Here is a 17,593-nt window from a genome sequence, read left to right as displayed (position 1 = left end):
AGAGACAGAGACAGAGAGAGACAGAGAGACAGAGACAGAGAGAGGGAGGTACGGCAGTAAAAGGCCCATGTGTCAGGGTTGAAGGGCACCTAGGGCTGTGGTTGAGAAGACAGGCAGGTGAGAACCCCATTGCCTGCTGATTGTGTTACCCCGTCCTTTTGCTAAGGACACACACTTGGTGACCTGACAAAGTTTTGAGATCTATTGGCGGATCCTGTCTGCTTGGTTGAAAGTGCGCTTGAACAATTATTTCCAAACTTTTCCCTAATTCCTGTTTTCCCAGTGTGATATGAAATCAGGTCTGACCCTAGAAGCTAGGGTGACCAACTCATTCCAGTTTGCCAGGTCTTTTCCTGTTTTAGCACTTAAAAGACCCATGTGTTTAGATCCTCTCAGCCATGGCAAACTGAGATGGTTGGTTTCAGGGCAGAAGCTTGGAGTAAAGTTTTGGATGCCCTGAAATATCAGAGTAGATGGCTTCCTGTTTGAAAGTAAAATGCCCAGAACGATGTGCATATTTGCACTTTCTGAAATATATAGAAATAGGCCACTCTAGCAAACGGACAAAAGTTTGAAAGAATACTGACATTTGAAATATCCAGTTGAATCCAAAAAAAGGAGGAAGACTGGGATATGTCTACACATTGATATGTTGCCCTTCCACAATTTAGCCTTTTCCTCCTGCCCTTTAATCTTGTCACTTATTTGCTAGTATTTACATTGACCAGTAGTACAACACCTAACTACTTATGCCTAAACGACATGATTTAGAAGACATAAGAAAACTCTGGTTACCAGTGTACTTTACTCACTTCTCACGTGAAGAGCATTCATACATTCATTCATTCAGCAAAAGGCATGGGATATACACTACAAATCTGCCGCCATGCAAGGTGCTGGCATCATGGAGAGTGGTTGGCTGTACACAATGTTACATTACAGAGTGAGGAGGGGTTCTGAGAGAGGCACACTCAGGGTGATCTGGAAATATTTCTGTCCTTAGATCAACTGTACTGTGGTTATTGTTCCAGGAAGAAACAAATATAGGACAGAGATACACATTATTTTAGATTACTCAAGACAGCTACAAATAGCTGTTGATAATGGGATCCTTGACAAACATTATGCAAGGCACTAAAAGTGATATTGAAAATTATTCCATTGTCAGGTTATTCTTAGAAATCAAGTTTCGGAGATTGACTTGTTTCAACTGTCTCAAGCATTAGAAAAATCTGAGTTTAGTTACTCTGAACTGGCTACAGATCTGTGATCTTTTGTTCAAACTATTTGAGGCTGAATGAATTTTGAAAATCAGAATTTTAGGATTTTTGATATATAATAAGGTACACGTACCATATATTGTTTCTATGGATCTGAGACAGCACTACATGATCAGAGATATTAATAATACTATTGTAATATGTATGTATATTCACACTAAGTGATACACACACATGCTATAAATAGCCTTGTGTGAATTCAGGTCAGGTTTTGATGACAAGTGAATCATGAAGAAATTTTGAATTTCAGAGATTTTTGAATTTTTTTGAGCTAAAATAAGGGATTGTGGACATGTACTGGAGAAGAGGGCAAACTCAAAAGTATCAAGTATCCAAATACTTATTAGTATTATGATCTAATTTCACACACACACACACACACACACACACACACACACACACACCCCTACCCCTAAGATTACAAGGTGGTTGCCAAGGCCTCACAGACCACATGGGATCGAGGAACATCCTGCAGGACAGGTGTTAGCTAGATGGAGAGGGCTGGTCCAGCGCAGCAGACCAAGCTGGTGATGGCACCAACCAGGGATAGGTGGTATAGCAGTGCAAGAGCTCTATGTGTATTTTAGTTTCTGCATGTGGAAAAGGATCAGAATTGCTATCTAACTTCTATCATGTTAATGCATCACATCAGCTACTATTTTGGAGAACCTTTTATATCTTGGTGAAACGGGAAAACTGACTGGGATTTTGTGAAAATACCAAGTAATAATTATTCCTTCCTGTCTCTTGGATTAAGATGTGACATTTTGGTTATTGCCTACAAAAAATTTTGCTCCATTGCTGTTGGATGTAATATGTGACTTTCTTTTGTGTGAAGATCCAAGAAGACATTATTTTACAGTCATTTTCAAATAAAGTCTGGCAGTATTTAGATCAGTGGTTCACAACATTGGCTGTGCTTTAATAGCATGGATAAAGGTGGTGGGGAGAGGGAGTTATTAAAAGCATCTGATTCTAGTGTAATTAGTCTGGGAAACAACCTGGACATAGAGAGTTTTAAAGCTCTCGGTAAGTCTAATGTTCATCCAAGCTTGGAAACTACTGGCTTTTGATGAATTCACTCTTGGTTTTAAGTTCTACATAGGGGAAGTGAAGTCAATATTTGGCTAAATATATTTGCAATTAGAATGAGAACATAAAGCATGAAATAAAAATAAAAATTAACTATACATCAACCAAAGTGTTATGTTAAAAACATGCTTTAAACCACAAAGGGTAATCTTTACCCTACTTTGCATTCATTTTATTAGAATAGTACACTTTGCCAAAGAAATATTGTTGTTATGATCCAAATACACACGCAGGTTTAGCAATATAACCTGGAAACTGCTCTCCTCCTATAGAACCTCACTATTTGGCATTAGTAAAAGCCATAAAAGAGAGAGAGCTTCTGCAGTGCGTTCCATCCCCCCGCACTAGCAGTTTTAACGAGATGGTGACACTGAATTTTAACCTTGTGGAAGCCAGAGAAGTCAGAGATTTACCAAAGTTTGCACAGCTCAGTGGTGGTGGAGTCCAACCCAACCTTGATTTCTGACTTTGATTCTCAGCTGTTTCCACTCACCTCATGCTACCACCTTAGTTTGCCATTATACAGAATGTAAACTGAGTTGAGATTGTTGAAGACAGTTGGAAACAGGAGCATAAGAAAAATTAATCTTTCCAGTGCAAGGAATAGTAGAATTATTAAAGAGGAGAAGCTACTATAGAGACGCAGCATCAAACTACTTAGGTGCAAGATAAGATTACTATCTTATTTGACAAATATTCTATTGTTGTGCATCACTCCTGCTAGAATGTGATGTATAAAGTATGAATTGATAAATTTGACTCTGATTTTTTTTTTTAGGACCCAGTTTAGAGAAAAGTATTATGCTTCAAGAGTCAACATTCATTCAGATTGCAAACATTTGATATGTTTTCCACTGCTCTCAAAAACAATAGGTGGCTATAAATCCTCAGAAATTGATAAGGATGCAGGAAACTTTGGAAGCAAGATCCAATTTCCTTCAGAAAAGTGGATAGAAGTCCTCTCACATGCAGGTCAACTGCATATTTGTAGCTTTTTATTAGCATTTCTAAGTCACCGCAGAATGATACTGGGAAGGCTGCTAGAATGGTACAGCCCATGTTTGAGCTTTATTTTCATAGTGATTTATGACTATATCTGGCAATGAGGCTTTTAAGAGATGTATTATTTCTCTAAGTCCCTATAAAAATAATACCATTAATTTTCATTCAAGCTAGCTAAAACTTCCCTGTGTGATGAAATCTCTGGATAGAAAGGAAAAGACTTTCTCGAGATATTGTTACACTACAGGCATCTCTTGAATTAAAATATCATTTAACAAGTATTTATTTCTATATCAGTTATTTAATCTGAAAAATAAAAGTCCACATAAAAGTTATCTGAAAGCTTGGGAAGTTGGTCAAATAGTTCTTTAACTTGTTACTGAGGTTCTAGATCTCAGCTTTTCCTTGGAATGACCCTAATTTTCATTTTTTTTCCAATTCACAGAGATAAAGGACAAATCTGAGGTGTGATAAAAAAATACAGTGAATGTTTACTTTTTTTTTTTATTTATTACAGAAAAAGACATGTCATTAATCCCCCTCAAAATACTCCCGCTCACTTCACACACACATATTCCATCATTCTTGCCACTTTCTGAAGCAGTTCTGGAAGTCCTCTTTCGTGAGTGTCTTTATTTCATCCTCTATCATGACTTTGCTCCATGTCACACATTGCTTCTGGTATGGCAATTTCTGTCAGGAAAAACCACTACGGTGTGTCCTCATCCACCTTATTCACTGGATCTGGCACCGTGTGACTTCTGGCTCTTTTCTGAAGGCAAAATGATTCAGGACATGGAGGCAGCTATGACAGCACAACTAAAGACACTCACGAAAGAGGACTTCCAGAATGCTTCAGAAAGTGTCAAGAATGATGAGATAAGTATGTTTGAAGTGAGGGCAAGTATTTTGAGGGGAATTAATGACAATGTGTCTTTTACTATATTTTTAAAATTTAAACATTCACCGTAGTTTTTGATCACACCTCATAGAAGGTACTGCTATATGGCATTATAACTAATGGGCTGTGTGAAAATTTAAATATCTTTTTTTCCCTCCATAATACTTGTATGAGAACTTACTGCCCAAATTAAATGAAATCCTTTATAAAATACAAAGATGACTGAGGTCTAGGGAAAGAAAAAAAATCCCTTTTTTTATTATGAGGTATGAAAAGAGTCCTTAGGGATATCAAAAGATACACTGGTCATGGAAATTAAGGATTTGGTTTGGAATCCTACTTTTACCATAACTAGATATTTCACCGTTAGTAAATCATTTGGCATCTCTGCAGTCCATCATCTGGGAAACGAAACAATAATCCCAGTCATAGTTTTTGTAAGGATGAAAGTAACTTGTGTGTTGTATAAAAAAGTGATTTTTTATTTGCTGTTAGTAAACTTGAAGTTAGGTTCTTTTTTCTCTGGACCCAAAATAATAAGCTCACAATGGAATGTGTTAAATTAATAGCTGGGACTGTGTAACCTCAAAATAGTAATATATGCTTTTTTTTTGTTTAGAGAAGCAACATTTGGTCTATAGTGTTTGTGTTTTGGTCTTTAATAAAAAAAATTTGTACTTTTAATATCATTTTTAGAAGGTATAGTTTGAAAATAACCTATCATAGTAAACAGAAGCAACTGACAATAAAATTGGCATGATTTTGTCAGTTGGTGCAATCCATGTCACTGAAAGATCTGCCTGTATCACTTGGGAGAATCCTTTATTTATTGGTGATTTCTATTTATAGCACACAAACGTCTCGTTCATTCATTCAGAATCTTTCAAGTCATGATTGTTTAATGTTTACTTCAAGTGTTGGCTTGAATTTGATTAATAGACCACTGTTTATCTCTAAGAGTTTATTTTTTAAAAATCTTTCTTCATAGAGGATGGTCTCCTGAACTATCATATTTAAGCATAATGAAGTGAAAACTCTGATCTCAATACATTAGGAATTTTCAGTCATATATCCCAACTTCAAAAATAAAGGCTCGCAAAGATTATTTTGTTGCTCTCCATAAACTGTTGGATTTTTGAGCTCTAGAATGAACATGAGATTCTTCCACCTTCAGAGATTGAGGACAAGTGTACTAACCTGGCCTGTGGTTCTCTCTGGTTGTTTGCCTCCACAGCAACCCCCCTGAGCTCACTTAAGCCTCCGAGGGTGGACACTGCTCCAGTGGTCTCGTCTCCCTATCAAAGAAGAGATTCAGACAGATACTGTGGCCTCTGTGCAGCCTGGTTTAATAATCCTCTGATGGCCCAGCAGCATTATGATGGCAAGAAACACAAAAAGAATGCGGCAAGAGTTGCTTTATTAGAACAACTTGGGACTACTCTGGATATGGGGGAACTAAGAGGTAAGAGAAGCTGCTAATTTCTACCGCATAACTAGGCTTTCAGTGAAAGGCTTGTGTTTTCACAAATTGGCATGATTATTCTTATTAATCCTGCAGGCTCATCCAAAAGGAGTAGAAGAAAAAGGAAATGAGTACAAAATTAGCTTAATTTTTGTAAACTCCTTCATTTCAAAGTGTTTGTTTCCACATTTTTATTGACTGTTTTTCAAATCAAAGCTGCCCATCCATGAACCATATTTTTTCTTCTGCTTTATCTTTAAACACCTTCTCTAATGCATGCCTTTAAACATAAGCAGTATAAGAGAAGATGCTAAAGAGGCCAAGTAGCATTATCTTACTCGTATTTTAAACTTCTGTGCTTTTATGAATTCAGCTCAAACAAGGCAACACATTGACTCTATTTAAAGGCTTAAAGCAAGCCCTTCTTAAACTAAGCCCCTTTAAGAGCAATATCCTGGAAATTGAGGTAAGATGGTGCTGTGTGCCGCTAGGTAGTCCATACCTGGCTCCTCCCACCCCGTTCTGACAGTATTTTCTTGATTGATGGGAACCATGCAGCATTCGAAGTTGAGGTGAGGTTTCACAGAAGCTGCTGAGCAGAAACTTGGAAACCATAGGGTGAGGATGAGTCCTGTGAATTTCTTCGAAAGCCATATACCAACCTGTGAGACTTCACAGAATATTTCACCATTAATAACCATTTAAGCATTTTTTTTTTATCAACTTGATGTTGGCAGTGTAGAAGCAAAACAAAATCACATACTATGTTTTTCTGAGAAAGACGGTTTTCTCAGAAAAATAATTTGGTGAAGGGTGCTATTGATACTATATGTCAGACGTTGTATGGGTTAGATGATCTTTTAAGGGCTGGCCAGGGAATCATCATTCGTAATATCTGTAATAACAAAATTTACTAATCAATTTTGCAGATGCAACTTGGATTTAAAATAGGTTCTGCATGTAGAGCCTGTAATTCTTAGTACCCTAACTGGGCTACAAGCCTCCAAGAAGGATAATTGTAATCAGGAAATGAGCAGGTACAATTCTAGACCAAACAAATGGTACAGAAGATCATGCTGTGTGAGCTGAGAGGAACGACAGGTCACTTCTGATTATGTTGGTCGGGGAGCACTTCACCACGGCAAAGGGACTTGAGTTGGAACTAGAAATGTGGGTAGCATTTCAGCAAGTGAGAAGGCATTCTGTGTGAGCAGAATTATATGTACAGGAAAAGAGGCAGGAAAACAGAAGTGCTGCTGGCAGATAAACACGTTATTGGGAACAGTCCTCTGATGCAGCGTATATGTAAGCTTGGAGGTCCATTAGTATATCCATAGAACTTGATTAGAGACTTGGTTTTCCAAAGTGCATAATTAAAAACTACAAATAAGAGCAAACATTTAAAACACTTTATTTTTTTTTTGTATATTTTACAACATGGGGCTTAATATTTTTGTATGTTGAATAATCTCATTGCAAAAAACTTTTGAATCGTTATTATTCTCTTTGTTGGGGGTTTCTTACATTCTCAGTCTATTTCTTGTGAAAAAATACAGGAAGAGTCCCCGCATAGCTGAAGGCCTACCCACAACTCACTGTTACTGGCAGATAACAAGTTGGCTCAGTGACTCCTTCAAGGCAGGGCACTGAAGGAGAAAAATAGGGCTTTATTTATGTTTTGTGCCAGATATTATGAATTATAGAAGAATCATTCCTAGAGCACATTCTTCTTGTCTATTTTGAATTATCAGTGCGGCATATTTTATGTACAACCACATCTTAATGACTTGGGTGTCTGAATTCTGTAACATTTAAGCAGCTTGTCTTTTATATGGAAGACAAAGGGCTGCTCTCTGGCTGGATAACTCTATGTAACTATGACTCAGTAACACATGCAATGTGACTAACATTGAATACAATGTCCTTGAAACCAACCTTTTCACCTATCCCAGGTGACATCTTATGGTATATATTTATCCAGGCATTAAATATTGCAAAAGCTTGAGGAGTAAAGCAATTATGATAACCTAGCACGTTCACACACACACACACACACACACACACACACACACACACACACACACACCCCTATTTCTGGAATGCTTCTAATGCATGATCAATCAATTAATAAGGGCAAAAATCCTAATAAGTTAATAAAGGCATATCCATAACTTTTTTTAAAAAAATGGCATCAAGCAGCTGGAGTATAATATGGCAGTGTAACAGGTTTTCTTTCTCAGCATTTCTCAGTTTTTTAAACACTACATTATTTACTTGTTTATTATGGTTTTCTTGATTATCTTGTTTTTCTCCTTTACCCACACCCCCGCCTCCCCCAAACCCATAGGTGGTTAGCAACTTGAAAGCAGGTATCTCTGTTTTGCTTACTGATGTGTTCAAAACACCTAGAACAGTAACAGCCACATAGTTGGTATTCTATAATTGCTGAATGAATGAATAAACAGAGGAAGCAAAATTTAAAAATCACTTAAAATCCTGCATTCTTAATATGGCAATCATTTTCATTTCTTAAATGACCCTGATTGAATAATTTTTACAGAAAATTATTTATGATTTTTTCTTCTAATTAAAAAAATGTGTATTTTACATACTGTGAAATGAGGAGATATAAAGTGTTATATTTCGATAAGTTTTACAATGAAAACACCTGTATAACCCACACCCCTTTCGAGATACATAATTTCTCCAACCTGAGAAAATTTCCATGTGCCCCTTTCCAGTCAATCCTAACCTCTCATTCTACGGAACCACTTTTCTTATTTTTTCACTAGATTAGTTTTGCTGTGTTCTAAAACCTCATAGAAATGGAAGTAGAAACAGTGTCTTGTTTTGTGCATCTCTTATGTAGCATACTGTTTTTGAAATGCATCCATTTGTTGCATATAAGGTCGAGTAGACCTTTGCTCTTTATTAAGGAGTAGTATTTTACACCAAATCTCATAATTTGTCTATCCGTTATCCTCTTGATTTTTGGGGTACTACTTAGAATAAAACTTCCATGAACATTCTTTTTTTTTTTTTGTCAGCATGTTTTACTTCTCTTAGTAAATCCCTTGGAGGAGAATTAATGGGTCATAAATTGGGTGTATTTTTAACTATTGGGTTGTCAGAAAAGTCATGGTGCATTTTTACAATGAAAAACAGAAAAAATACGTCACGACTTTTCCGACAACCAATATATAAGAAACTGCCAAAATTTTTTTCAAAGTAGTTTCATTATTTTGCACTTCCTAAAGAAACATACAATAGTACCCCCTTATCTGCAGTTTTGCTTTCCCTGGGTTCAATTACCCATGGTCAACCACGGTGCCAAAATATTAAATGGAACATTTCATAAATAAACAATTAATATGTTTTAAATTGTGCGCTGCCCTGAGTAGCATGATGAAATCTTGCATTACCCCGCTCTATCCTGCCTGAGGCATTAATCACCCCTTGCCCAGCATATCCACGCTGTATACACTCTCTGTCCCCTTAGTCACTTAGTAGCCACCTTAGTTATCAGGTGGAATGTCGTGGTATCACAGTACTTATGTTCAAGTACATTTATTTTACTTACTAACAGCCCCAACACCATTCACATAACTTTTATTGCAGTATTTATAATTCTGTTGTGTTATTGGTTATTGTTGTTAATCTCTTGCTGTGCCTAATTTATAGATTAAACTTTATCATAGGCATGTATGTATAGAAAAAACTTAGTACATATAGGGTTTGGTACTACCTGAGGTTTCAGTCTTCCTCTGGGGATCTTGGAACATATCCCCCACAGATAAGAGGAAAACTACTGTATATGAATTCCATATTCCCACCAACATTTGTTTCTGTCAGTTTTTAAAGTTTAACTGCTCTAGTGAGTGTATTTCATTATGGTGAGAATATTTCATTATGGCTTTAATTTGTGTTTCCATGTTGACTAACATGTCAAGTGCTTTTTTTAAAAATGTGCTTATTGGTCATTTGTGTTTCTTTCTTTGAGAAGTATCTGTTCGTGTCCTTTGTATTTTTCAAAATTTGGTTGTTTTCCTTTTTTATAATTGAGTAGTAGGTAGGAGGTTTTTATATATTATCAATACACATCCTTTGTCAGATATATGCATTGTGAATATTTTTCTCCTACTCTGTGACTTAGCTCTTCATTTTCTTAAAGAATGTCTGGTGAGCAGACATTTAAATTATGGAAGTCTAATTTATTTCTGTTTCTTTTGTAATCATTGTTTTTTGTGTCCCATCTAAACATGTATGTTTACATCCATGATCAAAGACATTCTTATATGTTCTCTCCACAACTTTTATTATTTTAGCTTTTATATCTATGATTATGATGCATCTTAAATTAATTTTTGTAACGATGTAAGGTAGTGGTTGAAATTCATTTTTTCATACATTTACCTGCTTGTTACAGCAAATTTGTTGAAAATATGTTCTTTCCCTCATTGAATTATCTTGGCACCTTTATTAAAACTCTGTTGATTATGTGTGAGTCTACTTCTATACAATCTATTGTGTTCCATTGATTTCTTTGTCCATCTTTATGCCAGAACTACATTGTATTGATTTTTTTTTTTTTTTTGCATCACACAAGTCTTGATATCAGGTACTGCAATTTTTGCAGATTTGTTCTATTTTCTAAAGATTGTTTGACTCTTCTAAATCCTTTGCATTTCTATTTAAATTCTGTAATTAACTACATAGAAAATTTATTGGATTATTGAATGGGATTGAATGCACTCTGTAGATCAATTTGAGGAGAATTTATTTAAATTCTTCACAATAATAAGTCTTCCAATCTATGAACTTCCTGTATCTCTCTATTTAATTATGTTTCTTTAATTTCTATCAGTAATGTTTTGTAGTTTTCAACATAGACATTTTAAACATATTTGTTAAATTTATCCTCAATTATTTTATGTTCTTTAACACAGTATGTTATATTTTTTGAAATCTCTTTTGTATAGGTTTGTTACTGATATATAGAAAATGCAGTTAATTTTTGTATATTGAGCTTGAGTCATGTAACTTACACATAACTTTCTAGCTATCATTTGTATATAATTTATAGCATAAAAAATTTGCACCTTTTATAGTTGTTTGATATTTACACTATTTAGTCATTGGAAATTGTAGAACTGTGTTAGCACTTCTCCCTTCCTTTGCTTTAAGTAGCAGATTAAATTTTTTAAAAGAAAATTATTCTTCTAGAATAACAAAAAAATTTTAATGGGATTGGCCTAAATAGTTATTAATATGCATAACCTGGTTACTGATTCAACTTTAGGATTATTCATTCCAGAAAATAGATGATATTTGTCTCTACTTCCAAGTTTTAATTTAATAAGAAAAACAGTAACCTCTTTCTGAGTATAGAATCCAATGTGGAAAACAAAGTAAGTTACCGAATTATGGAATTATAAAATTCAATGGTCAGAAACTACTTGAGAGGTTTGCTTTATAGTTTAAATTCTTGTCAGCATAAAACACAAATATAAGGCATTTTCGTATTTAGAAATAATGGCAGTGTAAATTATAGCTAGGAGAAAATGGAATGTTCATTTTGCAGACCTTTATCATTTATTCTTTTAAAAGTTTTAAGACTGAAAAATACACAGTCACTTTATTGTTTCTGAGGAAACTAGACTATTCTGGTGTAATTTTCATCTAAAGACACAGGCAAAAGAACTCATTTGAAAATGTCATGATGTTTCTGAGCATCATAAATTGATAGTGCTGTAAAGAACATCAAACATCATTGAATTCTGCCCCTTGTTTTTATAGAGCAGGATTCTAAGGCCCAGAGAAATGAAGTGACTGTCCCCTTCTAAGTTATGGTTAGAGCCCGGATTTCTGATTGCAGGTGCAACAATTTTCAGTGACTCATCATTGACTAACTAGAAATCTGATAATTAACTCTTTGTTTTGAAACTGTTGATTTTGGGAGCTTATATATTTTAGTATAAAACATGCTTTGAACTCAAGTGTAGAATGGGCACAGTCAACTTTCAGTTTTCTGGGAATAAATTCTTTCCAAAGTACATTATATACCTTTAATAAAAAAAGTTTTTCCCACAATCACGACTCCATCTCACCTGGAGTGAATATAGAAATGCCAAGAAATCATATTCACTATTCACAGGGCCTGTGATTGAGAAGCCAAGTTCTGTGAAGAGAAAACATACTTCTAGGGAGGCCACTGGCATTTATTACTCCTCTATAACACAACTTCTGTCTTTATTAGTAGGAATGGGGATTAATTTCCAGGGGATACATGAAGGACGCCAAATCATAAAAAGTAATATGTGAGGCAGAATGAGCAACCTTACCTCAAAACAAGCAGAACACTGGAGTGAGAGATTTTTACTTTCTGAATTATTTCTGTTATGGACTTTCAGGTGATAGAGATTGGCTGCCTCAGATTTTATTCCACTGAATCTTAGTTTGGACTGGGCCCACATCTCAGGTACTAGACAGCTTCGTCGTATCCCTCAGTGATACTCCTATACCTTCAGTTACCTAATTATCTGTGCAGGGGGACTTAGGCACTGAGTAAGACCAGTGGAAGGAAAAGCACTCTAGGTAAAAAAAATGAACAACTTTCAAAGGCAACCAGTGCAACTGCTACTCCATAGCAATTACCTAAAAATTTAGTGGCTTAAAACATCAATAGACATTTATTATCTCTCACAGTTTCCATGGGAGACTTGGGGAGTGGCTTGGCTGAGTGATTCTAGCTTGAGGTAGCTGAGACATCAGCCTGGGCCACAGTTCTACTTTAAAGGTGGTTCTTTCCAGTCTGGAAAGTGGATTAGTTGTTGCCAGGCTTTGGAAGTTGTGGGGGGAAGGGTTGACTACAGTGGGGCAGTAACAGAATTTGAGGGGTGATGGAACTTGGGCATACTTTCCCATCTGAAGGTTGCTTGAGAATCATCATATGCGTTTTAAACAATCCTTTCTTCATCCAACAAACATACTCCCTTTGTACTTGGCCACCCTAATATGTATGAGAGATTCTACAGATTTGGGAGCCAAATTAATCGCAGTTAACAGCTTGGTTGTGATCTCCCAATTTCTATGTGAGGTGATAGGAGCAGAGGTTCTGATGATCTGACTTAAGGTCAAGCTTACAGAAACAAAAAACTTACTATATGTTACTTCTTTATTTCTTCTATGACTCGTCCATTTACTCACTCATTCATTCTTTTCATTCATCTCGCTAAGATTGAACTCCTACTGGGTACCAGACACAAAGTGCTGGACATACTACAGTGAGCAAGAGATGAAGGCTCTTGTCTTGAGAAGAAGATAGGACAAAAATGAGCAAAATATTTTAGCCTGTGACAAGTGCTAGAAGGAAAAAAGTGGAGTGATATGAAAAATGAGGTGGGGTGCAGGTTCCTTTAAAAGGGATGGTTGATGGCAGCCTTTCAGAGAAGCTGATACTTTGAACTGTGACTGAAGGGAAGGATCCAGCCATGAAGTACCTGCTCGTTCTAAGCTGAGTAACTAGCAAGTGCAAAAGGTCCTGCATGGGGAAAGAACTTGGCACATTTGAGGCCTAATGGCCAGCAGAGTGCTTGAAGCTAATGAGAGGGTAAAAAGTGATACTGGGATTACATAAAGTCACATTGCATACATCCTAATTAGGTCATTGTAAGAAATTTTGATTTATTCTAAGTGTGTATAAGTGTTTGCATCTCATCTTACTTGTGAATCCAAATGCTCTACATTTTCTCTGTTTAAGGGTTTGGTTTATTTCCATCCTAGGTCACCTGTTCTTCCCTCTGTCNATTTTTCTCCTCTCAAACTTTTACTAATTTGACTACAGTTTATTTGACATAATAATAATAAGCTCTCCTTTTAAAGCATTGCTTTTCAGAACACATGCACAAAGGCTATGCCTATTAGTCACTTACTTACTCTACAATAGTAAACATTTCCAAGAGTCATTTCATGGCCATGATGCTACTATTAATGAGGAGGTCACTGAAAAATGCAGAGTGATTTTTCAAGGCCACAAACTTAGTAAATGATAGAGCAAGGATGCAAACCCAGGACTTCCAAATTGAAGTCTGGTGCTGTCTCTGGAACATTACAGCCACTCTCCCAATGAGTATTAGTTAAAATAAATATTTAATGTGCCTCTACTATCAGGGAATGGGATTTTTTTGACTGCTTAAGCCAGAGGATGAGATATCTTGGAAGTGAGCCACTGGCTAAGTTATGCCTGGGCACCAGGCTGAAGTGTGTGTGTATGTGTCTGTGTGTGGTGAGGTGGGGGTGTTCTTTAAAGAGAAAGGAGTCACAGAGGGCACCGTAGGAAGCAAGGGATTGTTAGGGGAAAGGAAATGATGCAGAGAATAGGATAGAAGGAAGTGGTGTTGAAGTTTTCTCTAGTCATCCTCACCACTTGTGTTCACAATGAAAGCAATGATCGAGACTGATTGATTTCCTAAGCCACCTTTTACTTGCTGGTGCCTTGGTGAAGTGGACCTCTCAGAAATCATACAAATGGAAATGTTTCATGAAAGTTTAGGAGAGAAAACCTAGGGACACTCTCTGTTGTTCATCAGATTTTTGGGAGGTGAGGCGGGCGGGGGGTGTGTGGAATTGAGTTATCTGTATCAGGAGCTGAGCAATTTACACATGGACCACTGGGAAATTGCTGCCATTGCCTTTGAGACTATCACCCACCATCTAAATGGGGAGACAGAATAGAGACATATGACTGGACTATAGAAATACCACTAGGAAACCCCTATAAACATGTACAAATGAATATACTGCTAATGATGTGCAACGTGCTGAAGGGATGTGGGTAATGGACTCATTAGAATCTGCAAGAAACTAGATTACAAAATAAATCATGCATCGGTTTCTTTTCTATAACTGGGTGGATGTCTCCATTCCTTAGAAACTTTTACACACAAGTGAGTTGTGTGCGATTATTGATGTTGGAGTTGTTCTTTTGTAAAGTGATCAGAAGGTATTATGAATGCAAAGAAGGTAATTGAGCTGAAGATCATAATGCTGAATGATTCCCCTAGACAGGAAACCTTTACCTGCAAACTGCACATTTCCTGCCCAACTCCCTGCGTGCAGAATTAGAACTTCTAGAGCATCTTAATTACATGTAGAATGACTGCTTGATCCATAACATTATTGCCTGGGTTTACTTTTAAGTTTCTGGGTGAAATTAAGGATGTGGAAATAATCTTTCTGTAGGATTGGTGTTATTAGGAGTGTTTCTGGCCTGTGAAAGATAAATCTTTAGAGATGACAGCAAGTAGAAAATATTTNTATTATTTTATGTTAGTTTCAGGTGTACAGCATATGGTTAGACATTTATATAGTTTATGAAGTGATCCCCCCAATAAGTCTAGTGCCCACCTAACACTATATAATGGTTTTTACAATATTATTGACTGTATTCCCCATAGTGTACTTTATATCCCCATGACTGTTTTGTAACTACCAATTTGTACTTTCTAATCCCTTCACCTTTCTCACCCGGCTCCCTAACCGTCTCCCATATAGTAAGAGAACAGACTGTGTTGATAGTCATTGAGTTGAGGAGGAAACCACGCTCAGGAACAGCATGTTGGCTTCTGCAGAATAAGAGCAGTGTTAAAGGGAATGCATTAGGTGCATTCATGCATTTAGGGACAGTCTGTCCATGGGAAAATTGACCTAACAAGTATCCATTAAGGCTGCACTTGAGAACAGAGGATTCTGGTCCCTGACTGAGCCTTGCCCAACTCGGCAAGTAAAAGCGCCAGACTGCTCAGGTGACAGTGGGAATGGAGACGTGGAGATCCCAGACTTTGAGATCAGAAGAGTCAAGTGAGCCTAGAAGGACAAGGAGAAAATATCCAGGTCAGGCAGCTGAGTAAGATCAAGTTGCAGGCAGAGGGCGGAGCCTACGCAAAGGCATGGGGGCAGGGGACAGCAGGGCCCTTTTGGCAAGCTGTTGAATACTTCCATTTAACCCTGAAGGCTACAGGGGAATGGTTTACAGATTTTTGGCAGAAAAATTCCATATTGACATGTCTCTGCAGACCTCAATGTGGAGACTGGATGAGAAGGGAACTAGACATGAGGCAGGGAGGTTTATTGGAAAGCTATTAATTTAATCCAATGAGAAATTATGCCAAATTAAACTAAAGAAAGTAGCAGCGGTGGAGATATAAGTAAAGGGAATACAATGCGAAAAAAACGTGGATGTGAATTGACCAGAAGTTGGTGGACAGTTGGTCCTCCACAGCCCCTTGGCAGCTGCCCTTTCTGTGCAGAAGCAGGGCCTGTCGAGGATTTCCTCTTAATCTACATACCAACATACTGGCAGGTCCTTCTTCTGAAGTGTGAATTGCAGTCTGAGCATTTGGTGTTATAGTCCTGATGCTTTGAGCCCAGTCTTCGTCTTGTCCAAGTTTCTTGTGGTCCGGGTTCATGTCGTATTCTCTTTCGTATCAACCACTGCACCCAAAACAATATATTGTTGATCGAAGGTCTTGAATGAATGCCAGTGATTTGAATGGTCTCATTCCTTCTAACCAACCTAAAGACCACACTCCACATCTCCAATTTTTATGATGCCGTCAGAATTGTGGGACTCAAACAGATNTGTTTTGTTTATTTTGTTCTTTAGATTCCACATATGAGCAAAACCACATTGCATCTGTCTTTCTCTGACACTCCACTCAGCACAACACCCTCCAGGTCCATCCATGCTGCCGCAGATGGCAAGAACTCAATTCCTTCCATGGCTGAGCAATATTCCATTGTATGTATGTGCTACCTCCTCTGCATCCATTCTTCCATCGATGGACACCCAGGCTGCTTCCACAACTTGGCCATTGTAAACAATGCTACAACGAACATATGGATGCACAGGTCCCCTCGAAGTAGTGTTTTGGATTTCTTTGACTAAATACCCAGAAGTGGAATTACTGTGTCCTTCTTTGTCTCTTGTTATAGCCTTTGTTTTAAAGTCTACTGTGTCTGGTGTAAGTATAGCTACCCCAGTTTTTTTGTTGTTTTCTTCATTTCCATTTTCATGAGATAACTTTTACCATCCCTTTACTTTCAGTCTCTGAGCATCTTTCAATCTGAAGTGAGCCTCTTGTAGGCAGCATGTGTAAGAGTGTTTTTTTCTTATCCATTCAGTCCTCCTATGTCTTTGGATTGGAGCTTTTAATCCATTTACATTGAAAATCATTGCTGATAGATATGTAACTATTGCCATTTTATTAATCATAATTTTTATTTTTTTTCTTTCTTTTTATTTTTTTTTTTGTGTCTTAAACAAGTCCATCTAAGATTCCTTGTAATGCTGGTTTGGTGGTGATGAACTCCTTTAGCTTTTTCTTATCTGGGAAGCTCTTTATCTGTCCTTCAGTTCTAAATGATAGCCTTGCTGGGTAGAGTACATTTGGTTGTACGTTCTTATTTTATTATCATGTTGAATATTTCATGCCAATCCCTTCTGGCCTGCAAAGTTTCTATTGATAAATCAACTGACAATCTTATGGATTAGGTGCTTCAATTAAAAGGCAGGCATTTTCAAAGTGGAAATACTTTAAGACCTAGCTAAACCAGTGAGGACCTTAGCATTGTTAGTTTACAGTGGAGACACCTCTTTGTGTATACTTATTACAGAGGAGAAGCTTATCTATTAGGTGTGAATAACTCTCAGTAAAATGATTATAATTATGATTCTATTAGTAAATGATGTGTATTATCTCTGCAGAATTACCCAGTTGTAGTGCTGTTACATCACTATGTACATATTACACCATATGGCTGTATGCATACAACTATACATTGTAGTTTATGGATGAT

The 17,593-nt window shown here is 36.9% G+C and overlaps 1 protein-coding gene across 3 annotated transcripts in view; it reads left to right on the top strand.

Moving 5' to 3' along the window:
• The window catches only part of ZMAT4 (zinc finger matrin-type 4), a 378,829-nt gene that overhangs the window by 237,169 nt on the left and 124,067 nt on the right, over positions 1-17,593 (top strand). For all 3 annotated transcript variants that reach the window (XM_019649234.1, XM_019649235.1, XM_019649236.1), the window contains one exon: positions 5,510-5,737. In XM_019649234.1, coding sequence (XP_019504779.1) covers positions 5,510-5,737 — 228 coding nt within the window. The remainder of the gene's footprint in view (positions 1-5,509; positions 5,738-17,593) is intronic.

The sequence above is a fragment of the Hipposideros armiger genome, unplaced genomic scaffold (genome assembly GCF_001890085.2).
Source record: "Hipposideros armiger isolate ML-2016 unplaced genomic scaffold, ASM189008v1 scaffold_131, whole genome shotgun sequence".
NCBI lineage: Eukaryota > Metazoa > Chordata > Mammalia > Chiroptera > Hipposideridae > Hipposideros > Hipposideros armiger.
Note: the sequence above shows the minus strand (reverse complement) of the source record. Positions and strands in the feature narration are given on the sequence as shown.